General features: G+C 42.3%; 1 protein-coding gene across 2 annotated transcripts in view; it reads right to left on the bottom strand.

Moving 5' to 3' along the window:
- Positions 1–1,154: 1,154 nt before the first annotated feature.
- Positions 1,155–25,892, bottom strand: part of AFG2A (AFG2 AAA ATPase homolog A) — a 208,603-nt gene continuing 183,865 nt past the window's right edge. Inside the window, exon 16 of one of the 2 annotated variants that reach the window (XM_055797721.1) lies at positions 1,155–6,008. In XM_055797721.1, coding sequence (XP_055653696.1) covers positions 5,832–6,008 — 177 coding nt within the window. In that variant the 3' untranslated portion in view covers positions 1,155–5,831. The remainder of the gene's footprint in view (positions 6,009–25,892) is intronic. The other variant, XR_008746125.1, reaches the window with a different exon arrangement.

Raw genomic sequence — 25,892 nt, 5'->3', positions numbered from 1 at the left:
CTGAAAAGTGACATGGCTTTGGTCCACCCCGCACCGAACCCCGCTCTGCAGCCCTCATAAGCGGCTCCTGCCTGTACGCGGCCACAGCAGCACACGCCAAGCCACTCTGCTGCTCGCATCCCGCACCGCGGCATCAAACCAACCGAACCGTCCCTTCAGACAGCAACCCAAGCACCATGGAAATACCTCACACACGATGCAAATGAGGCTGTATGAAAACATTTCATACCCTCAGTTTGGGGAAAACTCGCTGACAGAGAAGGGGGGTAGCTTTAAATGGCATTAAGCAGAGCAGGCTTGATGTAAACAGCTACCCCTGTGTGAAATGTGAAGCTCTTGCCAGCGGTGTGGAGGAAAGACATGACCTCATTATTCCACAGCCCAGATAATCCGTTCCTGAATAAAGTGAGAGCTGACAAGTGTTTCACCTTGAAGGTTATCAAAGCCCCTTCCACACTCTCCTGATGCAGAGCCATTTACTTTACCAAAAAAGGATGTGAAAACTCCTCTGTGTTAGTAAAGGAGATAAAAAACCAGGGGGTTGTGTGGCTAAGAGCACGCTGCCGTGCCACACAGCCACATTTCCAGAACCCTTTATGCAAACAGGATGTATTTGCACAAGTTGCTAAAATACTTTTCTCAATATTTTGAGAGTTACTGCTCAGTTCCTTCCACCTACCTCTAGGTGCTTTCTCTAGGTAAGTGCCTAGTGGCATCTCTTGACATCAGCTACCCCTTTAGCACCTCCAGAAAGGTAGTTCAGCTCTTAGCTGGGATAAATCACAGTCTGGACCAGCTTGTAGTGTCTCTCCGGTGACTGCTGAGGGAACTGAGAGCAGTTCTGCCCCGCCCCCCCCCCCCCCTTTTTGGTTAGATGAATCCAAGCTTTAAGGCCACGGGTTTTACACAGGCACATGCAGCCAACGTGCTAGCCTCGAATTTTGTTGGAAGGACCCGTAATCTGTCTGAGCAATGGCTCCACACTAGTTCAAGGGGAAAGAATGTCATCTGGTTGCCATTGCCTTCTCTTGCAACACCTGTGCTCTTGCTGGAGGCCTGCCACGCAAACACAGAGCGGGGCTCTCCCCCTCACCGGGCCGGCCCTTGGCGGGCTAGTTAACAGAGAAAACACACGTCTCCTTCTCCTATCAGGATTCTGGAGTCATTGGATTTATTGTCTTTCCGCAGGGAAGAATGACACCATTTAAAATATTTAACACAGAACATATAAAGCCCTGGAGAAAACGCGTGGCTGACTTTCCTACAGAAAAGATTAATAAATGAACAGGTAGCAGTTGCAGAAAGAGCAGACACAAACCCCAAGATCAGGGGTAGGTTTCAGCTGAAATATTTGTCTTCCAGATGTTAATTTGCCAATCAAAACATGCCCAACCAACTACAACTGCAATTCTGCATGCCTCTTGCACCTACTCTCTAGGAATTTTTTTTATTAAATCACACACATTAGATCACCTACAGTATTTTCTGCCATGTCAAAGGAAGAAAAATGCATCAGCAAAAAAAAAAAAAAAGATTTTGAGGTTCATAGCAGATAAAAATTATTGCAACTGACTACAACCATAACAACAACATTAAATACAAACACAAAGGTGTCACAAGGTAAACCCAATTGTCCAAATGCAACTCTGTTACAGGCTAGCTCTGCATGGACCGGGACCTCAAGATAAAGGCCGGAGCAGCTACAAAAAACTTTACATAGGCCACCTGGCTCCTGTGTCCAGTGGCCAATGTGTCCCTTTGGAGTAGCAAAAATGCACCGATGATCTACCCTCCCTCACCCTGTCTCTCCTTCTGTGCTGGCTTTGTCAGTGGTGGCCAAGCAGTGGACCTCCCCATCACATAGGTCATGAGCAGGTTGAGGCACAGGTCCTAGCTACCACCTAGATGTTGAGCTACCACAACCACCAGATGTTTGCGCTTCTAGTACTGGTAATACTGTTTCACCCACCCAGTCAACTGCTTTCTCTGGGAGAGCCAGAAACAACCAAAAGCCTCAAGGGCCATTCTCCTCCACAGCCCTGACACTTCCCTGCTGCAGTAAGACACTTCTCCTGCCCATGAACCATGTCCATCAGTTAACTTCAGCTCACTGGGCAGTACATGGCAAAACACGGGGCTTTACAATTCGTTTTTGTCTTTACCCCATCAGCACAGAGTTTGATGTTTGCTTCACAGGGGAAACGTCATCCACAGACAGCCTTCCCACAGCACTAGACCGATGCTCAGTTACAGCAGCATTATGTTTGGCATATGCCCAGTTTCTGAAGGAGAAGAACCACACTTTGACATTAAAAATGAGTAAAGAAACTAAAAGGAAAGAGCCAGCATACACAAACCAGAGCAGTCAACTTTAAGCACACGATATTTGAAAGGGCTGACAAATACATTCATTTTGAATAACCACCTTTGAAAATTATCTTTGCTCTGTCCCTGATGTTCACCCTCGCACCTGAACTCAGTAAACCTCATGCTCTGTTCTCATTTACAGACTGTAGGAAAACTATCCACAATAAACTTCATTCTTTTTCCAGCATTAGGAATTGTATATTGTACTTGCAGTGAAAATCTGTTTTATGCATTAGGGAGAACACAGGACTGAACTTTTTTCAAGTTCAGTGAAGACATTTTTGCATTTTGATCATAAATATTCTCCTGGTCATTTTTGGCAAACCTGTCAAAAGACATTTTATGCCATTTTGCAAGACGTTGTTATTGGAGGAAAAAGTTAAACTTTGTATTTAAACAAAATGTGCCTGAAACTGATTTAATGTTAGCAATTCTGCAACTCAAGCAGTATTTGGGCCAAAAACTGGCTCCAAAAGATAATGGCAGGCAGGAAAAAGACTGTATTTCTAAGGAAAGTAAAGAAATACGTCTAGGAACCACTTCAGAAGTTAGAGAGGATGGGAGAGAGATGTGGTTCTCAGATGCCTTCTCTTCTGCTCGCTGAGCCTCTATCGTTTTATTAAAATTAAATCTTACGTAAACATCCAAACAACAATAAACCTGATTAACCCAGCAGAAGAAAGAACACCCTTATCTTTGATTTACCCTGAAGCGTAGAGGTGTTCAGGCTCATATGGTTTCACAGTACAGGCAATTTGATTCTGTGCCAAGGCACAATGTGCTCAGTAAAACACGCTGTGAAAAGTTCAGCTCTGAATTAAACCCCACTCATTCAGATGACAGGCTAACAGAAGATACTTTGGAAGTGCTCTGTCCTACAGTGCCCTCATCAGTAAGTTCCAATGAGAGGCTGAGGGTGCAAAAGTGCTCACCGGGATGGATTATGATAGGACTACCTTGCTGATGTGCTTTGACCCAGACCGAATTTTTTGTTATTTTCCAGAATTCTGATAAGAGGGTTCCAAGTTGCTGGTCCGTGATAACAGTGATCTGTCATTATGGACAAGAAGGGGAATCATCATACCTTTCTTTAAATCTCAATTTATCTGTGATGGAGTAAGATTTTGAATGGTATCAGACTAGCCAAATTTACCAGACAGAATATTTGGGAGCAACAGAAACCTTCTAGGGACTTCAAAAATTTGCCATAACTTATTTTTTTTTAAGAGTATCTTCCTTTTTGAAAAATCGAGTTCCACAATCCCAGCGATACAAAGGGGAGCTTCCTACATTCAAAATCACTTCAGGCACGTAGGTATGTATCAAGAGATTTGGTGCCCTATGGATAAATGTGGTACCACGCAGATGAGAGGATGTTTGCAGGGATGTTTTTTTCCCCCAAGGAACAAACAGCAGTCACAGGCCAGGATTCTCTTCTAAAGTCCGAAAATTCAATGTGCAAAATTCCCTCTGATGGCAACAGGAATCCATCCATCCAGCTCCTACCTGCCTCTCTCAGTTCAGATTCACACCTTGGTGCAGGCTCCCAAGGGATCTGAGCACTTCCCAAGGAATTGGCAATCCAGTTTTGCTACTCATCTGGAGCATCACATAGTGCTATTCTTAGGATACAAAATTACAAAGAGAATTCATCACTGGCAGTAAAAACCACAGTCTCTCTTTCCTTCCTTTGGGAACACATGCTGGGGGAAAGTGCTAGGGGATAACAGCATGGCATTTAATTTTTGGAAACATCAAAAATGTAATGTTTATGATAAATGGCTTGCATCCTGAGCTTCAAGTTAGAGTATATAGAATTTAGAAAAGGAAGATAAAGTAGTTTCAAATTCAGTCTTGATTCCCAAGGCAACTTATCCAGTTTATCATTTGCTTAATTCACTCTGTCTGTTGTACTACTAAAGAGTCAAACAATGAAAAAAAAAAACAACCTGCACATACATCAGATGAACTAAGTAAACGATTAAGAAAATGCTTTTCCTCATCCTCTAATCCTTTTCAGTCACAGTAAAATTAAATGCTAATTACAGCAAGAGGAGGTTAGAATAAAAGCAATAGAAAAGTTGTAGTTTAAAACCAGTAGATTTCTGTTTGAAAGCTACAAATGGTGCACAGAGTGGAACTAAGTAAAGAAAAGCCATAATCAAGGCCAAGAGATTACTTTTTAAATTTCATATTGATAATATAAGTAAATATAGTAGAAATCTCTCTTAGTTCTATACAAATTTCTCATAAAATTATATAAATTTCTACAGAATTATTACTGGTTTATGAATACATATAAAATGACTGCAAGAAAGAAAAGTCTTCAGAACCATCAATAAACAAATAAAAAAAATAACTTTACATAAAGCCTGAAATTAAATTTCTTCTTTACTTCAATAGGTAAAAGCAGGACTTGGCTAAAATTTTGACCTGTAAATTCTTCTACTTACCTGCAAAACACCAGGAAAACACAGAACTACCCACTGAAAATCAGGTTTTTTAATATGAAATCTGGTTTGTACTGGTTTTGCTTTACCTTGCCCGTTATTTTTCAGTCTGGAATAGAAAGGCTCGGTCTTTCTGTTATGGGGAAAAAAGCTGAAAATGCATTTGCTTAACTGCGTTTCATACTGAGTGCAAGAGCAGAGAGCCCATAAGGACCTCTTGTCGTTTCAACAGATGATATTATGAAGAAATGGGCTGAAAAGATTTTATCTGTCCCTGAACTATTTTGTGGTCATTTCTAACAGTTTTTGCAAGGAGGTTTTCTTACTCGTTAATTAGGATTCATTAGGATTTTAAATGGCCAGCTTTAAATTACCTATCAACATTCCTATTTATTTTGACGGAAGCAAACAAAACCCAAAAATCTTCCAGTGATGCCTGGCAGTGGTTTCAGGTTAGCCCGATGTACATTTTTTATGTATGTACAGTTTTTAAGGTGCCTACTCTCCGGTATGTGTAAAAAGGAGCTGTTTAAGACCAAAGATTAATGTTTCGCTGTAATCAGTTGGGATGCCTTAGCTTTATCTCGGAAAGCTCGATGTTCGGCAAGCCTGTTTGGCAGCTTTTCTGGAGATCATAAATCAAAAGATTCAGAATAATTTTCAGCATTTTTTGTAGTGAGGCCGCTCCCTAGGTCTGCGCCTCACTGGGATGGTCCCTGGGATTAAACTGTGGTTAAGGCAGGAACAAATGAAGACGGTAATGTCACTTGTTGCTACTCTCTTTAGGGCCAAGAATCCACCAAAAATTCAGAATTTGATAATTAACTGTATAATATATATTTTTGGATGATATCAGTTACACTCAAAACTTCCACACAGGCATTTATTATGATGACTCTGCCCTTCAGTTAACTTTGGACACTCCACTCCATACAAAATTCTTTGGCTTTTGACAGCTTTACAAAGGAAATTTGCTATTCACACCATGAATGGGGGCACGCATTAATTTGCTTTTCAGAGCATGTGCAGTCCACTTCGCTGCTGATAATCTGCATAAAACTGGATTAATGAATCGGGAATTCTTGGGGTCACGACAGTCAGCGCGTAGCGAAAGTGCCGTCCCATGATAGATTTGGCATGTATGTCTTCCTGAAGAGCTAAAAGGGCTGCTTCTCTACAGACTGCTGTTATCTGCAAAGAAACAATAAAAAAACAAAACACATAGCATTATTATTATTATAAAATACGTTACTTGAAAGGAAGAAAGCGAACACAAGAATATCAGCCTACTCCAAAAGCAAGATACTCATAAGGATAGTGTTTCTCCAATTTTTTTTTTTAATAAATGAGGTTGTAGGTGATTAGGACATCCAAGAAACAGGATATAGCTCAAAACTCAAACCACAGTAACACATTTCATATCACAGCATGTTGCAAATTAACTTGATAATCATATTACCTTGTGTTAAACTCCCCACAACACCTGATAAATTAAAACCCAAACAACCCGCGACACATTTTTCTGTCTCCAAAGAGCAAAGGCAGATATTCCCAGACACTTTTCTTTCTCAGCTTTACGCTGGGAAAGAAGTAAAAGCAATTAATTCAGAAAGGAAGGCTAGAAGGGGAGGGATGTGTGGAAGGGGAGGAGGGTTAAGGTCTCATACCCTGCAATGTGTTTTTAAGCTCTCCGGACTTCAGACAGCGGAAACAGACTGATGCCAGTGTCACTCTAAAGACACATTACTGTGGTGAAAAGAGCTTGTGGAATGAAAAGAGATATTGTGATTTCCAGTGCAACAGGGAAAACAGTGATTGATATTGACTGCTCCCTTATATCTGTAAATGAAAGAGCCAGCTGAAACACATTTGTCCAGCTATTCAGCATATTTTCTCTGTTTGTTCACTTACTGAAAGGAGTTCCCCCGCTTATGCTGTGCTAATGGTTGCCAAAGCCATTTAGTAGCTTTTTAGAGGATTTAGCAGCATGTTTAGGAAGCTTTCAGAAGAAAACATGCATGGATTTAGATGGCTTTGTCAAGTTACAACAATATTACTATTAGTTCTGTGCTGCTCTAATGAGCAGCGAAGCTAAACACTGCTGTTATGCATGTTAATGCTTTTCAGGACTTCAGAGACAGTTAAGCGTGGAAGTGTAGCTGAGATTCAGTGCACCAACTTCTTGCAGAGATTAATACATCATCTAGAAAGTTAATAGAGGGATCTCGGTCCTTCCGTTCAGGATTTTCTCTAAGTAGACAGTGTGACTATTTCCCTATCTCTAACACAAACCTAAAGACACTCAAAGAAGAAACACCCAAGCAAGATCAAACTGCACCACCCCACCCCCACCCCCCATCGTTGATGGAAAAACAGATCCAAGCGTTCTGGACTCTAAATCTGTGTTGGTCTTTGAAGCAGGGGTCCATTTTCTTTTGATAAACACTGCATTCAGGGTGAGTTCACGAAATGAAGAGGAAGAGACCACCTGGGGGTTTTAACAAGCATTATTAAAAACCCCAAAATGCAGTACAGCAGGTTTTGACTGGCCCGTTCTGCTCACAGAGACCATCGCCGATCTACAGCACCGAAATGACAAAGGAGGGTATCGCTGCAGCACAGGACATTCACTGGGTAGGAGCTGGTACGTTTTACTGAAGGAGAAGCTGAAGGAAAGACTGTCAAGTTGGCAGATCCAAAAAAGAAGGAACACCACCCACTGCCAGTCTTACTTCTTGTTTTATTTGTACGCTGATACGCTCAGGAGGAATTTGCCCATAAGCTCATACTTCTGATGATGCTTTTACATTTTGTCTATTCTCTGCCAAGTAACAGTGATGTAACAGCGGTAACAGTGATGACAATTAACCTCCAAAGGATTTTTTTGTTTTATTCTTGAAGACTGAACCATAAGTTCTGTGATAACTGAAAATATATTAGACATGAGGACGCACCAGAAAACTGATTTTTTGGGGTGGTTTTTTTTTTTTTTGCTTCCCAGGTACATTTAATCTGCTTTTAAGGGAAGCGGAAAAAAACTTTAAGGCATGAATTATTGTCCTCTCTTTTCCTGGCTGCACTCAAAATTTTTGTGGAATAAATCTTGTATACTTTATGGAGTAATAAACAGCAGGCATTATGGCTCAGTGTTTAAAATTTGGGTCCTCGCATCTGGTCACACAAGTCACATGGCATTATTTCCATTCCTTGGCTAACCCAGAGTATCAGGTTTCTGAGGTAAGAGATTTGACATGGCAAGTTTGATTATTTTTCTTCATTCGAGTATGCAAACTTTAAAGAAAAAAAGTCCTCACAAGCGTTCTCACTTGCTAGTAAAGTTAAATTACTCGTGCAAAGCAAACACAAGTAGTAATCTAACCACAGTGAAATGGGAGTGAATTAATCTGGTGAAATCTGCTGCATTATTGGCCTAAGGTCTTCTGGGTTTTCATAGGTATTTCTTGTCACAGTCACATTAGGACATTTCTTACTAGACCAAGCAACTGAAGGGTTTACAAATATAAATTTTGCCTAGATTAAAAAACCAACATAGATTGGGACAATTGAGGCCAAGGGGGAAGGTAGCAGAAGGGGCCATTTGACAACAATGGAAGTGATTCAGGATACTGTAACAGGTGCCGCTATCTCATCACGCGCTGTATAAAAAGCACTTTTCTTTGTCTTAAAACTGCTAATTTAACCAAGTGCCTCCTAGTTCACTGAGAACGGGGATTCATCCATTATTCCCCATCCACCTTCCCGTATTGTCGATGATTTTACGGAGTTTTCCCTCACCCCCTCTCAGCCAAGCCTTTGCAAGCTGAAGAGTCCTCAGTGACTCGGTCCCTGCTCCTGCAGACCTTATCCATCCTTCAGCCCACCTGCCATGTCATCTTCACCAGTTCTGTTCCATCCCCTTGCTGTGGAGCGGCTGAAGCCTGGCAGGGCGTGGCTGGAGCCGTACCACGGCATAGCGATGTTCCTGGCTGGCTTGCAATTCCTTTCCTGTTATTGTATTTGCCATCACATCAGCGCTGAGATATTTCTCAGAAAATTATCCCCACTGCCTCCGGTATCTTTTCCCGAGTGACGATATCTAAATTCAGTGGTATACTCATGAATTTGAAGTCTTGGTGATTTTCTTTTCTCTCCATTGCATTTATCAGCATGAATAGCTTCTGCCTATCTCTATAAATGAATGCTGTGAACTAACATCGCCTCTCTGCCAGTTTTAAGACATTTCTTAATTATTTTCAAATACAAATCCAAGGGGTAACCATTTTTACCTTTTCAGTATAAAAAAAAGTGCAGTCTTTTGGATCTCTATGTGTCATGAGGGATAGGAATAATGTCCTAGACCTGTTCCAAAGGCAAAATCGCAGCTCAGAGTACTGAGGAACAAAATAGATGTTCTTAACTGCATCTGAATATAGAGTGGCTTTCGTCATTGAGTGTGAAAGCAGTAATGAAGACATTAAGTGATTGTCAGAAACAACAGTGATTAAGCAGCAACAGACCAGGCACCAGGTAATTAAGCAATAACTACTGAGGTGTGGGGTGTTATTGCAGAAATGAATAGCCAGCCAGGTGTGGCTGAATACTATTGAATCTATGAGTAGCAGAATATACCCTAGTTGGATTACTAATATAATTATAAATGAAAGTTTAACAAACACGATTCTCAGTTTCAATGGAATAAGAGCAAATTACTGACCCATGCACGTCTGCTGTCCTCTCTCAACACAGAAATAATTTTGAATTCACGTATTTAAAACAGACTATCATTTTTTTAAAGGACTGATTTATCATTGGAATGGGTGCTTTAACATCAGAAAATAAACAACTAAGTTAGAATCCTACTTCAAAGTCAAAAAGGTGACTGTATCAAGTTATCCTGGGAGCTGGGAGGAAAGGAGAACTAAAACTTGCTATTTGAACAACACCACTCCCCTCCCCCCCCCCCCCCCCCGACTGATCAGTAATAAGCAAAACCACACATAAGCTCACAGCTATGGTGCAAACAATGATGAGTCCCAAAAAGAAAAGGATTTACACCTAATCGTTTCCTCCCTCCCCATTTCACTCTCAGCAACAATAAAATACCCAGTGCCAGTTACCGTCCCCCTGAATAAACAACATTCAGCATAACCCATCTTTCTCCCGAAACCAATGGTTACACTGGCTGATTCAGCTTGGCCGATTCTCCCCCATTCTGGCATTAAGCGCCAACTCTCTCCTAGTGGACTGAAAGTCCTTTTCAGCTTCTTTGTATTTAAAGTGCTCTAAATAGCTTTAAAGAATCTTAAAAAAAAAAAAAAAGAAAAAAAGAAAAGGAAAAAAGAAATGAGCTTCTGTGTTAAAGACTTAGGTATTTTCAAGAAAGTGGTTTTGTTAGTGCAGAGTCTGTTGGGAACACCTGTGAATGTCGGGTTTAATTGGGCTGCAGCTGGTGTCGATTGTGTGCGCAGTAACTGGCAGCCACTGGCTGGCTGTACATTGTGTTTCATTTTCCTTTTTCCTTCCTTTTTAACTTGCTCCTCCACCCCGCCAGTTAAAGTTGTAAGGGATTGTGTGTAAGAGGGATTAGGAGCCTGGAAACAGAATAGTACCCTGCGGTTTGTGAATAGCGCAAATTGTGGCGCTTCCTGGATGAAAACTACCTGCGAGGCTGTGCGCCCATGCGGTGCACGCCTGCTAGGCAGCGGCAAAGGAGGATTGTGTATAGGTTTGGGGAGTTTGCTTTCCCACTCTGTTAAGGAGAGATAAAAGGTTCATACATGGCATTTTAAAAAGATGTGAATAACTCCTGGGTCAGGGCATCTGTTTCTCACTCAGGGAAATTCCTACCCGTGTCAGGCACCTCCTCTTACCCCTGCATCAGAAGCTGCTCTACGGAGAGCAATAACCTTATCCCCACAAAACTGGGGAAGTCAGAGAGCTCTCAGGACCCAGGGCTGTCGCCTGATTGAAGAAAGAGGTGGGCATAGACTCCTTGCCAAAGCGACAACAGAAAGCAAACCAGGAGAAGATGCACGGTAGGCAGAGAGGCTAAAAGGGAGTAACAGGGAAAGAGATTGCTGACCGTATTCTAAAATCCACATAAATATCTCAATTCAGTCACTCCAGCAGCACACAACTTTCCGCCCGGGATTTGTATGAGGCTCAGTGCGACGCTGGGCACAGATGGTAAATACCTCTAGGTTTTTGCCACCGCTGGCAGGTCACTCCTGCCCAAAGTGCAGGATGCTGCAGCCTCTTTCCCCCTTCTCCTTTGTGCAGGCACCACCCGCTGCTGGCTGCAGCCTCCCACCCCTCTCTTGTGCTGGCTCCGGCACTAAGCTGGCCCTTTCATTAACTGATTCAATGCACCAGACCATCGGAAAACTAATCCAGAAAAAAGTGGGTGGGGGGGGGGGGGGCGGGGGGGAAGCAAAAAGAAGCCTTAGCTTGCTGCTGGGGTAATGAGATGGGCTCACAGGGGGATTCAACAAGCACCGGTCGGCACGGGAGGCGTGGAGAGCACAGCAAGTGGGATGCCTCTTCCTTCAGTAGAAGAGAGCTGCTGGATGGCCTCATGACATTTTGTGCTCGCTTCCCCTGTTTTGGCATCCCTGCGCTGCTGCTGCTGCACACGGCCGTCTGTCTGCACCAGCTCAGGTAGCAGCACAGTGCCGGCTGCGCTAGAAACGTGCCCCACGGAACGCTTTTGTACAACATCATACTTTTAAAGATAAAAATACTACTTTAAGATGTCACAAATACCATTTTTGCTTTAAAATGAGCTAAACGGAGGGGCTTTTAATTGGTGACAGGTGCAGGTTTTTCAAAACAGCTTAAATCTAGTACTCTCGTGTTTCAACTTTCCTGTTTCATGTGTAAAACAGGGAAATATAAGGTAACATGACATTTTCTCTTCTCTGAGAAAATAAATTCTTACAGACCACTACAAAACTTGTTCTGTTTAGAAGATAAAGTTTCCAATACTATGAATTAATTGATCACCCTGTGATAAATTTTGATCTAATCTTTGAAAGACAAAGAACTGCCCGTTGTATGTGTAGCCCTTCATTCTGCTCAGTTCTATGATCTCCACATGTAAATGGGAGGGATTATACGTTTGGGCATTTTGCAAATGGAAAAGAATCTATTCTAACCCAAAAATGATAAAGTATATTAGCATAATGCTTTTCATACAGTATCCATTCATTCCTCAGATTCATATACTGTACCTACCACTGGAGCTTTGGAGTGAATTTACTTAACACATGATTGTCGCTCTATAAAACTTTCCTAACTCAAGTATGCGAGGCACTCACAGGCCACACAAGTGCCTCAGTGAGACAGAGGCTTCCTTGATCTCTAAGCAACTGTGTTTTATGTTATTAGTTTTCCTCAAGTTAAAGTGCATACATCTATATGGTTCTGTATTCACAAACACTGCCTCGGAACAGATGAGTCCCTACTCACATTGCAGCCATCCTCTGCAATGATATCCTATAATTAAATATATTTTTTAATAAAAAGATAAGACTTCTTTCTTCCTTGTTTACTAAAGAGACATTCAATATGAGCAGACATTGGATAGCCTACTTTAAAACACGTCTGTAGTTATGAAGCTGCACCTTTGCAATTCTTAAATAAAAAGGACAGGTATTACGTCTATCTCGTGGTATCTACTGATCCAACAGTAGATAAAAAGGACAGGTATTATGTCTGTCTTGTGATATCTACTGATCCAACAGTCTGGGCAAACAAGCCCTGCTGTCCCTGATTTAGGAGAAGTTGTTAAGAAAATGTAATCGAACAAAACCAGCTCTATTAATGATGTCTGTTAAGTGAACTTAGTTCGGAACAGATTGGCCCACATCTTCACTATTTAATCTACAGTTTGCTTATTTGTGTAATTCTGCAGAGTGGTGTGCACGTGACCATGCATGTGGGTGCTCACAGCTTACCTGAAGTGCTGCACAGGGATATAAAGTGGTTGTGCCACCTGCACACACCTGGTCTGACCAGGATGATGGTTCCCACTCAGCTTTTACCGTGGCAGCCACAGCTGCCTTCGGGGGCTGCAGAAGAGACCAAATCCTCCTTCTGCCCTCTCCTCCCGGTCTCAGCTGGAAGGGCCAAGCTCCAGATTCACCTCAGCTACCTGCTGTGGTCACCTGGTGCCAAAGAGCCTGGCATGGCTGAGCCAGACAGCTGGCCAGTTGCTCTTGTGGGACAGCGGCATCATAGCAACAATTTACAAGACAGCAGTGACCACAAAATGCTGCATTTAATTCCTCTTTCAGTACCAAAAACTGAGTGCAGGTTGTGCCTGTGCAGCAGACGGTATCGCATGTATCAGTAGCTCTTATTCTACAAAGCTTGAACACGCCCAGAGAAGGGAAAGATGAGGTATGTAGCCAAAATTAAGCATATGTATCATAACTATAGCACATGATGACAGCTAAGGAGAATAAACCAGAGCCTTCAGTGGTACATGTGAAGTGTCATCACACATACCTCTGCTCATCCTGACATGTTCTAACAGAGCAAAGCTTTGACTCCATCTGCAAGCTTTCTTTTTTCTTCTTTCCACTCTCTTAAAAAATATTACTGGATGTGGTATCCTTCCAAGCAATATATAAAACATGTAAATTCCAATTTAACTTTTGTAACTACAAGCCCAAAATGCAGCTATTTTCCAAAACGCACTCTGTCGATATGGCTCCCATCACTTTGGCAAAGACATGGCGTAGCTACACCTTTCACAAAGGAATTCCGTAACAAAACGAGTTTTTACATGCTAGGACTAAATATTTTTAAACAGTACTCTCTGCCAACTTCAAGTTTCAGCTATATTTGTGCAACTAAAAAAAAAAAATAAAAATCACACACATGTTTCTATACAAGATTAAGCTGCATTTCTGGTTAACCTCAGAATTATTTCATTTTTATATAAACATTTAATGAGAAAGTTTAACTTCTTCCCTTCAATGAGGAAAAGGAAGCCAAGCCACTAGAAAAACAGAGCCTTTCTATGTGTGTGTGTGTGTGTGCGCGCGCACTCATTTTAATTAAAAGTAATTAACAGAATACTGCATTCTCACTCACAGTATGCTGTTACTACAGAGGACCTGTACACAGAGCCAATGCTGTTTTGCCGAATGCCGCTAGCAAGACAGATTGAATTAAGCAAATAAAAATTTTAAACCAGAAGACTTGGAGGACACCATTAGCTGTAGCTGTCATGAGTTTCTCTCTAGAAAAACAAAACAAAAGAAAAAACTGCAAAACAGATTTGGCAGCTTCCACCTTATGAAGCCTATCATAGCGTAGGTATTAAGTAGTTGTTGTATTTGCTTGCTTCCTTTTCAGATTTTGAAGCAGACAGATATGAGGTTGGGCGATACGTTCAGCATACTCTCTATTTCTTGCACTGAAAAATAATCCACGCTTTTGTTTCTCAAACCAGTAATTCCTTTCTCAAGTTTAACCTGGGAGAATAACAGCGGCCTTAGACTCCTATCAAAACAAACCAAATAAAAGCAATTCTGCAAAATCGGGAGAAGTGCCCTCCCTTCCTTAAAAATATTTTTTTTTCCTTAATAGAGCACAGCCAGTCTAGAACTGTCTTTCAACTCCTTTCAGCTCCAGCAGCATTTCTATTACATTATATCACCATTTAAAGATTGCTAGAGCCCTAAACTTTTGAATCCACCCAGCAAAAAGCAAAGTCAAAAATTCTTTTTTCATGGGTTTATTTAAGCCCTCCCTTTCATCCTGTCTTTGGAGCTATGGCAAATACTGTCTCTGATTTGGATCTTGCATAGCAGGTTACTGGCAACTGGATCTGTAGTTACCTACGTTTCAGATACCCTAACACAATATCGTAAAAGCAAACAAGCTCAGTTAAAAATGATGGCCAGGAAGTCTAGCAAATCTTCTGGAAGCTTAGTGTTTCTATCAGTTTGGACAGAAAGCATACAAATCCCATGATAGCCAGAAAAAGAGATGCCTCCTTCCTGGGTCTCTGTATGGCTATTTACACATGCATATACATCCCGAGTTGAGGCAGGGAGTGAGAAAAGACATATGTTCTGTAGGGCCTTTAGATTGCAAGATGAAGAATGCCCTTAATGGAAGCTCTCTGGCTTTTCTTTATTGGGTTCTCCGTTTCTGGAAGGTGTGAGATGTCTCCTGTGGAGTATCTATTTCCTTGGCAGAATGCTAGAGGAATTTCAAACTGTTTCTAAGTTTACCTCTTGGAGCTTCCCCGGTACCCAGCTGCTCATGTTTCCCAGGAAATTCAGGGAGGAGGACTACTGCACGCCTGTGTTCCGGCGAGGCAGAATACGGCTTGGAAGACAGTCAGAACTAGAAAGCAATGCTGTTAAGACACAGCTAGATGCCTCCATGTACAGCTATTACTCCTAAAGAAGGCAACAAAAAGGCTGGTAAAGAACTTTAAGTTTTAACGCAAGTTGTGCTTGTGCAAGAAAAGAAAAGTATTTATAGCAAGAAAAAAAAAATAATATAAGAAACCAGAAAAGCAGCGTATCAACAGTTACCTTGAGTTAAGGATTTATGTAAGGGGTATATTTTAATGGAATAGAAAATCAATAACATAGCATTAAAACAAACATGACAGTGTGACCTGTCTTCCCAACAGTCAGTCTAAACCAGCGATGCACGGCTCAACACCTCTTTTCATCTGGTCCCTTGATGAGCTTGTTCCAAATGCTAACCAGCAGGAACCTAATTCATCAACACAGAAGGGAGTAGTTTTTACTGGTTTAGCACCCTGAACTGGCTCACCCAGGACACAGGCAGGAAGGCAGGCAAGGGAGGAAGGCTCTGAAGGCATGGAAAAGGATGAGACTGCAGCAGAAAGCAGGTTTAACGCACACCGAAGCTTAGGGACGTATTGATCCTAAATACAAATGCTTTCACTTGTGCAACTTCTTGTCACTCATCTGCCAATCCAAAAGCCTATGCAAGATTCATCTAATTAAGAAAAGTATATGCCTGACATATAGAAAGGAATTCACTGGTGCAGGCAGCCTTTTGGATAGTCCTTTCAGGCGGGCAGCCCCCATGTTTCCCGTAAGGATCTTGATGTTCTCACTTGACATCCCTCTGTCTATTGGCTTTAAGATTTGCATGCTTTAAAAAAAAACCAGTATTTTGAGTTATTCAGTCAAAAAACAATAAAATTATATTGTCAATAACAGCGTATCTGCTAATCACTTTCAGTTTCAATAAAAGCTTCAAACAACACATCTCAGGTGTATCCCTGTTGTGTCTACTGCATATAGTCCGTAGGGAAGTGCGAGCCACTGCTTCTGGTCTAAAATTAGCCAGCCCAGTGAATCACTGAGTGCCTGCTATGAGGGATTCATAGCACCATCCCAAAGTACCAGCTCCCTCACAAGTGGAACAGCCTGTCACCAGTATAGTTGCCCCCCATCACTCTGGCAACAAGCCAAAGAACAGAGCGAGGCAGCATAAGGAGAAATGCCCAAATGTAAGAACCTGTAGCCAGAGCTGTCACCTATCTTCAGTGAAAAGTTACGAGTGATCAGATTAACAAGGTATCTGATTTTGCATGGTTAACATTAAAACTTGTCATTTGAGTGCCCTCTTGCAGCTGAGAAAACGGAATCCACGTCATGTCTGAAAGTCACTTCAGTATTCTAGATAACCGGATCTGCTACTCCGTGGATAACAGATCCAACGTAGCAATTTCCCCCATTTCTTCTCTTTCATACTTGTAAATGCCTTCTCACTTTGTGCCATGTCATTATGAAAACCTCCTTAGTCTCTTGGGTTTTCTCCCCCTCCTTCCTTGTCTAGGCAAGACAATGTAATGCAGATTTCGAGCACTACGAAGACTTCGAAAATGGGTCACTTGCATTTTTCTTCACTTAACAAAGACGTTTTACATTCAAAACTTATGCTCAACATTTTTTGCTAGTATGCATAGGAGAAAGCAGGGGAGGCTCCCTTCCCTTCCCTCCAGGTTGCATGCAGCTTGCTTTTTAATGTTAACAGCACTTCAGCTTCCAGAAAGTTGCAGACTGGCATGCTACTCAAAACAATTTAAGGCCAGAAATTTATGAAATTTATGCTTACTAGTGTTCAGCTATGAGGGCCGCCCCTCCAGCTCTGTGACATTTGCTGTCCTTGGCCACAGTGCTCTAGATGCAATGTCCCTCACTTCAAGCCCTTGCCTTTGTGCTCACATCTTAAAGCACAGTAGCTCTGGGCCCCCTGCACAGGAGGCACGAATCTGAAAGACCCCAGGAAGCCCCCCAGGCCACCCAAGCCCTGCAGAGAGTCACCTACCTTTTCCCAGCAGTGACACAGGGAGGTGAGAGTGATCACAGCCGTTAGGTAGGTGCTTAACATTTGAGGGAGGCTGTCTGCAGACGCTGTTGCATACAGCATTACTGTTCTCGCAGTCACTGAGATAATGCCAGGTGTCTCCCACCTTTCCCGGAAACGGGAAGATTTGCGAGGATAGCATCTAACACCACTGCAGAGGCTGAGACCAAGGAGGGAGGGAATGATGCCCGAAGGAGCTGCTATAGCTGTAGCACAGCAGAGGATGCCAAAAGAGTGAGCTGAGAAAGGTCAACTATAACAGAACTAAGGACCAAAGCTAAAAAACCCTCAAAAGCCACCAAGAAATGCTAATGCAACCAGCAACAGGACTGACCTGTGCAACTGAAGTGCTCCCCAGGTTTGAGGGACAGTTACAAACTGAAGTTACTGGAAGGTTTCCTGCAGGAGCGTGCCTCTTGCTATGTGGCTGTTTTCCCTACAGAGCGTAAACTCTGCCAGAGAAAAGATTCTGTTCCCCGTGGTTTCTACCACTACAGAAAGGCATCTTATCAGCTCTCTTTGTCCAAACGGCTACCAAGAAAAAGGAGGAAAGAAAGACGAAGGGAACAACTATTACGGAGAGCAACGGGAAAGTCAGACAGGACCCTTGGGCTGGTAGGGCTTTTGGTGGAAGAGAGGAAGGAGAAAAGGAGAAAAAAATACCAGTACTGTGGGTTGTACAGATCCCAGCCAGCTCTCAAATCTGTAGCCTGAAAAGTAAGTCAAAAAGCAGTCTTAGCCTGTGCTGCAAGCCTCTGCACAAGAAATATGCAAGCATGGATCTTCCAATTATCTAGCAGTCTTTTATGGGGGAAGCTGGGTGAACACACAGGAAAAGATCATCTGGTCCTCTGTGCTGCGGATGCACTCCTCTTGATAGAGCCTGTAGCATAAGGATGCCTTCTCATGAAATTCCATAAATATTTCACTACGCTGAATCGTGCGGCCAAGTCATACAATTACACAATAAAGCACAACTGCTCTTTCTCAATGCCATTCTAGCCTATCTAGCAGGCTCAGAAATCACTTAGCAGTCCACTTTGCACAGTGCAGACTGTAGAGGAGGATGCTAAAGATGACAGCATCCAACAGCGCGGGCCAAGTGGCCATGAGTGGAAAAGGCAGAAAATAAAGGACACCTTAATTAGCGGGCAACACCGACACTGTCTTTAGCTCACACTGCTCTGCCTTCCTAGCACAGATTTCTACAACTGATATTGTCCCTAGCCCCTTGTCAAGAGATCCGTTCATAAGATTTGCTCAGGAATTGCCTGTGTGCATGAGAAAGCGTGAGAAAGTGTATTAAGTTTACTCATTTTATGTCAGATGCACAGACGCTAGGAGGACTGGGACAGCAAGTGTGCCTCTCTCCAAACACAGTAAAAGATGATTTTAGAATGAAGATGGCACATACAGGACGCTACCACAGAAGCACTGGTATCCATACTGAACCAAAACACAACAGTATTTTCTCTCTGCTTTGTAATTATTCAGTACTGTACAGATCAGGAGATGTTCTTAACATTTCCTACTTGATATCAAATCTAATATTTTTCGTACTATCTGGAAGACTTTGTGATATCGATTGTTTGCTTTGTGTGGTACGGGCAAGTTTGAAGTGCAAGAAATGTCATGGGGAAGCTGGATTTCGTTGCTTCCTTTCATCCGTGTGATGCCACACAACCGTTAATTTACCTCAGCAGCCCAAATTTGTGAAGGCGCTTGTCTTAGCCCAAAGGGTACATAGGAAAGTGCCTCATCTCTGTGTTCATGGGCTGCAGCAGAAAGTGCAGGTTGTACAGCACAGCTGTAATGCAGAAAGACTCGCTCGTGCTGTAATGTGCATCTCCTACTTACCGAGTGCAGTTATGACTTAAAAATCAAATACTAACTCTAAGAGACTTGGTAATGGGCGCAGTGTCACCGCCACACTCCAGCACCAACGTCCTCCCCACCCTTGCCAACATAACCACATCGGGAACAGCAGCCACAGCACCACAGAGCCCTGCAACAACGCGGGACTGTCACGGTCCATCATTAAATGCTATTTTGCTAAATTAAAGGCCACAAATAAGTCATCTTGTATCCATAAGCATATGTATGCCAAAGGCCTCTCCCCTTCTGATATTTCCCTCAGCTGTGGATCATTCAAAATCCCATGGAAGACATATTTCAACTTTCATACTTCTTTTCTTTTTTGGTAAGAGGAGGACCTTCCACCCCTCAGTGGACACAGTATTCAAACTACACTGCCAAATATTATATGATGTCCTTTCCAGAGTTAATTTTTAATTTCCTGACTCTACTGCATGACAAATTTTCAAATTGTCTTGGCAGTCACTTCACTGCATGTGCAGACCTAATTGCAGAAGTGAATGCAGAGTCAGCCCAAATGAAAACCTCCGGACTAACTGAAGAATTTCTGCAGAATTAGTTACTTGGTTGAATTAAGTTCCAGCGAGCACCACAGCCCAAGAAACAATTGCAAATGTAACACAAAGGGTGCAAACCTTTCTTGCCCCAGCCTGCTGTGCAGTAAGGGGAGGCAGGTGTCTTCAACATGTCACTCAAAAGCCCAATGATTTTCCATTTTTGTTTTTTAATGCCACAATTCATAACCCACAGATGTTGTGCACAGCTATAAATCTTGGCACCCTTTCCACTATGAAAGAATTTCCCCTGGTATTCAATTTTCTTTGCTTTACCTTAAGTCACCCTAATCATGCTGACATCTACTATCGATGATTATATTAGCCCTAAAAGATCCTTAAACAAATGAAAAGGACTGACTTCCACTCCTAAAGTTCTGCTTCCAATTTTCTAAAGGAAATTAAATAATGTATAAATCAAATGCTGGGCGCAGGCCCAGGCAGCTGAACATCACTTTGTCCTTTCAAAGTGAAGATGAAGTGTCTGCTACAGAAGGGACAAGCCAAGAGAAATAAAGCTTAACCTCAGCTCCATGTGAAAGTGATTTGGGATAATCGGGGGAATCTGCAAAGAGGTTAAAAAGGGGACCACATACTAACAGGAGAACTTTACACGATGATCAAAAATATATCAAGAGCTGACCTTCACCTGGGGGAGCTGCACAGCACTGGCAGTCTGTTACACCAGAGCGGAGGACGAAGGGCAGGAGAAGGAAGAGATGAGCAGGAAGTCAAACATCTATTTATAGCTGGCATTTGTCATGTCATGGCAATCTTATCAGGGTTTTTTTCAGTTTGCAAGATTTATCAGTAAGTACTGCCTGACAACCTTTACATCAAGTCAGCAAGTCAGCCATGCAGTAAACGTACGTGCTACTTTCCAATTCTCCTTTAGCTAATACATACTACTTAGATTATTAAGTTGGCCACCAAGGGACTTCTTAATTTATGTACTACTGATGGACTGCTGATCCTTCTCTTTAACACAGTATATATCTGGAAGGGGAAAAAACCATTAAATATGTGTTAGATATTTCCCTGGTATTATTTTCTAAGCAAGCGATTGCTTTAATTGCCACAAGGCATTTCTTAAAACTAATGGGAACAGATGTATTTTGTAATATGATTTTTCTATTAAAAGAAGATCCTGACAAGTTTACATGGCTTCAGCACAAGTTTATGCCGACATTTTCACACACAGAAGAGTGAGTTTGAAATCTCAGGTCGTTTACTAGACTTCATAATTAGGGTCAACATAACCCTGTTTGCATAACCCAAACTTTGATGGAGAGAAAAAGATGTGGCATTCAGCTGTTAATGATACAACTAAGTACACTCTTGGCTATTTACAAAATCTTCCTCTCTTCACCTTTGAAAGATACAGGATATTTGAGATGCAATGCAAACAGCCCTTAAACTTAGATGGCAGAAGAGTATAGTCTTTACACTTCCCTGGGAAACCAGGAAAATTATTTTCAATGCTGCCATTTAGCAGTTGTTTGGTCTGTCACAACACTGAGTAGATGGCAAAGTAGGGATAACCACGCAACAGTTACATATACATGCTAATTCAACAAACATCCTGCCTAGCTGTTGCAAACACGTCAGGAAATGCTTTACTGTTAAAAAAACCACCAAACTTTAAAAAGTCAAGTCTGTATATATACTCTTCATTGGTAGAGTTATTTTAAAGTATGTAATGAGTGCTACTGCCATTTAAATCTCAGGATACAAATTCATTAAGCACACTTGATTCAGAAGAACCAACAGGTTACTGGATTCATGGACTTGTAGTCTACCCACAAGTGTCTGTGTATTTCATGAGAGCCTAGAACAGAGCGAGGTTAGAATAGACTTCAGGAATGCTATTTCAGTATAAAGAGGCAATTCAATCAACTGTCATGAGCTGGGTGATTCCTTCCTATCCATCTCCCTGCTTCCTCTCTCCTAACAGACCCCCCCTGCAAACAAAGCATTAGCCCATGCTAAGGCTGTGTTTAAAAAAGCAAACCAAGCAAAGGAACTAGGGGGCTTTAGCGGGACCACAGGGCTTTATACAAACACTACTAGAATAAACTCCTCTGTAAAGACCTCCAAGTTTCACATCACTTTGTCTCTGCAGGTTACCAAATATCAATAACAAGAAGAAAAAAACAAACCATAAAGAAGGATGGGAAGAAGTAGGAAGTTTTCACAGAATGTGGTTGTTTGCCATCCTTGAATTTAAATAAAACCAGACATGCAATATGTTACTCACACATGAAAAGAGGAGAGCCAAAAAGGGAAGGAGGGACTTCTCTCTTTTCCTCCCTCCTTGTTTCAAGGAAGCATCCCTGAAAGCACTCAGGCATCTGCTTCGGGTTCCCCTGACGTCAGTAAATATGACTGAAGCAAAGCACATGCTTTAATACATTCCAAAACACTTATCTGTTTCCAGTAATGAGAAGCTAAATGGAAACTATAAATCAATGAGCAGAACATGCTTAATCAACAAACAAGAAATTGTTTGACTTTAAGATGATGGTACTTACTGGTTCTGCAAAACTTTGTCTCAGTAATACCCATTATGAGAATGAGAGACAGTTTCTAGTGCAGGATTTAATCAATTAATTTCTGAATGCTAAAATACATGCGCTGGTAACAGAAAGGAGTTGAGATTATTACCAGTCACATTTCTTTGGTGCTTAATATCTTAAACACAGCATTAACATTAAATAGTTAAATTAGTTACAGCTAGGTTATTAAGTACAAAGCACCTATCAGAAGCAGTAGTATCCTGGGTTCCCGAAGTCCTGCGGAGTACGTATGTAACATAAAGATCTTCTACAAACTACCACACTTAATTTCCACAGCCACCCAAATCCTCTGTTCCCAAGGTGTAAACCCTCTGCATTTCACATCTAAGCTTGTTAAATACTCGACACAGAAAGCCAGGGCCTTCCACCAAGAGCCAGAAGACAAGAGAAAGTAGGCAATGAAACAGTTAGTCACTAAGTGTTTCTACCTATTTTTTTTTTTTTAATATTGATGTCTCCAGTAAAAGGAGAATAGGAAAAAACATGAAGGTCTGGTACAAGTCTATTCACCCCTGCTGGATCATTTTGCTACGGCTGCTGGGCTGGAATGGTCAGCAGCTCAGGCAGTGTGCAGCTGGTGCTCTCGGAGAGGTTGGGAGAGGGGTACAAAATACGGGCTCTTCTGCTGGAGTGCAGGGGACATTACACACTGGGGATCCTGCTGGGGTTAAGCAACAGTTGCTCCGAACAGGAGTCAGCCATTTGACTATCCCTTTTCTAATGGACTGAACATAGGATTACAGGTCTTGGCTCTATCACTGATGTCGTTTTTCAGCACCTAGCAAGCTCTGCTGTCACCCAGAATGGCTTGCCTTCCTGGGATCGGTGCTCATTCACATCCTAAACCTCACGGACCATTATTAGCTCCCTGGGACAGGCTCCAGTTCGTTAGATCCTGTATAGCAATGTCTGTGCATGTGTCTCCTTTATACAGGTTCTCATTTGTATTTAAAATCTTATCATCTGCCTACTGGAAAAAAAACAGGACCTGCAATCTACAGTGACTTTGAGGTTGTCACCATCTGCTGCAACTGTTAATTATTTAAGCACAGGATATTGCCTCTAATGTCTCTTCTGATAACGGGGCGCACAAGACTGACCCAAAGCTGAACAAGTGTTAATATATACTTGAAACAGGCACAGAGGAATGCAGCGGGGACACATGGCTGGCATGTGCAAGCCTGATGTGCCCGTCTCCAGCAGCTCCAGGACACCCCCTTGCTGGGAGCTGGTCTCTGCACGTGGGTCCCTGCCACCCCGTTCTGCCCACAGGTAGCAGAGGGTGACAGGTACCAACCAGTACCTGGCATAGCAGGGACTGGTCCCAGGGACTGCCATGGGAATTACTGTAGTGGGATCTAATTCCCCAGTAACAGGCAGGATTGTGTCCTAAATTAGCAGTTTCTGGCTTTCATTAGGTTTATTTATCCTCGGGCAAAGTTATCTGTTGGCACAACTCCCCTGGGTATTATGCCAGCAAAGACTTTGGCCTAATAATTTCAGATTGATTTCCATAGCACCATCTTTTTGTGGCTTTGGGAAGACTGTTTGTACACCCTGCTATAGACCTTACAGAAGCAAATACCAAATCTGAAGGAAGATTTTGACTATGCAACTACTCCTTCAAGTAAAAAAAAAAAAAAAAAAAAAAGAGTAGCCTAGACCATGGGCAAAAAATCCAGATTGAAATATATTTAACAAATATGGAAAGTTAATGCTCTCCTGTAGATTGCTTTGTGAGTTATTCGCACCTCAATATTCTCCATGGTTGAAAGTGTATGAATGAGTTGGAAGACAAAGAGATCTAATCACAAGAGATCAGCAGTAATTTATCCTGTGGAAGATTTACATGCAGCAGCCATGTGTGTTTGTTTATGATCTCTACATCTGGTAATGAGTTTTTGACATGATGGAAAGCTGCAGTAGAATAATGCACTCTGTTCCTCACACTGGCTAATTAATGCTCTACTTAATCTGGAAAAAGGCATTTTAAAAATAAACATTAATTTTCAGCAGACGATAAAGAATAGGTAACAAGTGAATCACATAGCATAGGCCTGAAAACTGGTGTAGCAACCTCAAAAGCATAAAAAAAGGTAATTTTTAACTCCTAGAGTACCACACGAGTGTGTGTACACGTAACGCCTCTCCAACACTGCATACACTACATTAACGTTTCAATTTTTTTCTAAAAAAGAAGTGCAGGCAGGCATTTTCTCCTTGCAGCAGTTTTCCTGTTGCATGGCTTCAAGAGTGACAGGCCTTAGGATACCTGCAGAGACGATCAAAGCCTCAGCTGTAATCTCTAGGAATGACAGTAAAAACCAGTAAGAGATGGATGGCAGAGCTAAAATATTACCCATCGTTCACACGCTGGGTGTGAAACTATGGTTTGCATTCACAAGTTACCTGCAGTAACACTGCTGGCGATCATCCTCGACCTCATTCTGACCATTAATAAAATAAGCAGTAAATCACAATTTCCACAAGTGACGTTGACAGGAAAAGCAGCCGGTGCAAAGATGGTTAGACATCGGATCCCCACCAAAAAAAAAAAAAAAAAAAAAAGGCTGGGGAGATGGTGTTCAGCCTGTCCTCTGCCTGCAGGGCTGGCTGCTGGGGGGGAGCAGGGGGGGCTCCGTGTCCTCAGCTTCCACTAAAGTCATTCCATTGCTTTTAGTCACTTCACCAAGACCTTGTCTCCACAGGATGTTATGCTGGAACAGCTACTGCATTTACATTCACACCCTATCTCATTCCAGGATAACTTCCTCACATTGACGTGCCCTTAGAAGTACAAGAAAGAGCATTCGTCTGTGGCTGCATTTAGCCCTAGGCTGAAGTCTCACGAGGTAACAGAGATTTGGCTTTATCTTATAAACTGTGCTAATATATATCACCACCCTTTGGACTGAAACCAACTGCTTCTCTTTAATCTCCCAATCATTTCCCACAGAAAGCGTGTACTTTCTTTAGCCCACGAAAGAAGGCAAGGATGTTAGGAAAATCCGAGGGATTGCAGGGCACGGAAAGCCTGTATAAGCTGCATTCAAGAGCAGATTTCCCAGCCTCAGATACCAGGTGAGCTATGAAATGGCCCCTTTCAGCGATTAAGAAATTCCCATGGTGGTGAAAAGAAAAACTGCTTAGGCTACAAGTACTGAGGAACACCACTGCAGAACCTTAATTCCCCAGCTGGAATTTAAAGGTAAGTCAGGTAAAACAGATAAACGCAGAGCAAACAAAGGAGTAGAGACTGAAGCTTTTCATGTATACTGAAGTGACATCAAAATACGGTTTCTCCTGCCAAGCACAGCTCCCACCCTCCCACTCATACAGCCAGCATACCAAGCTTGTAACTCGGGAGGTTTTGCGTGCTCTTTAGCTGCAATAGAAAATGCATTTTTGCAGTCCTCCCAGCTCAGACCCCTAATTATAACCCACAGAGACCACCTGCAAGGTCCCTGTCTCCCCGGCTCAGATTTCCCGACACGAGCACTGAGGCCGAAGCAGAGAACCATGTGTCTGACGGGGATATTCTGGCGGACAGGACCTGTGAGGTACGACCAGGTAAGGTCAATAATGACAGGAATGGTGAGTTATCAAAATGGAACCAGCAATCCCCTAAAACCACTTCAGTTTCAGGAAAAGAGGGTGCAGGCTGAAGTCTGCAGAGCAGCACCAGCCTCTGCTGCAGC

The sequence above is a fragment of the Falco peregrinus genome, chromosome 2 (assembly GCF_023634155.1).
Source record: "Falco peregrinus isolate bFalPer1 chromosome 2, bFalPer1.pri, whole genome shotgun sequence".
Classification (NCBI taxonomy): domain Eukaryota; kingdom Metazoa; phylum Chordata; class Aves; order Falconiformes; family Falconidae; genus Falco; species Falco peregrinus.
Note: the sequence above shows the minus strand (reverse complement) of the source record. Positions and strands in the feature narration are given on the sequence as shown.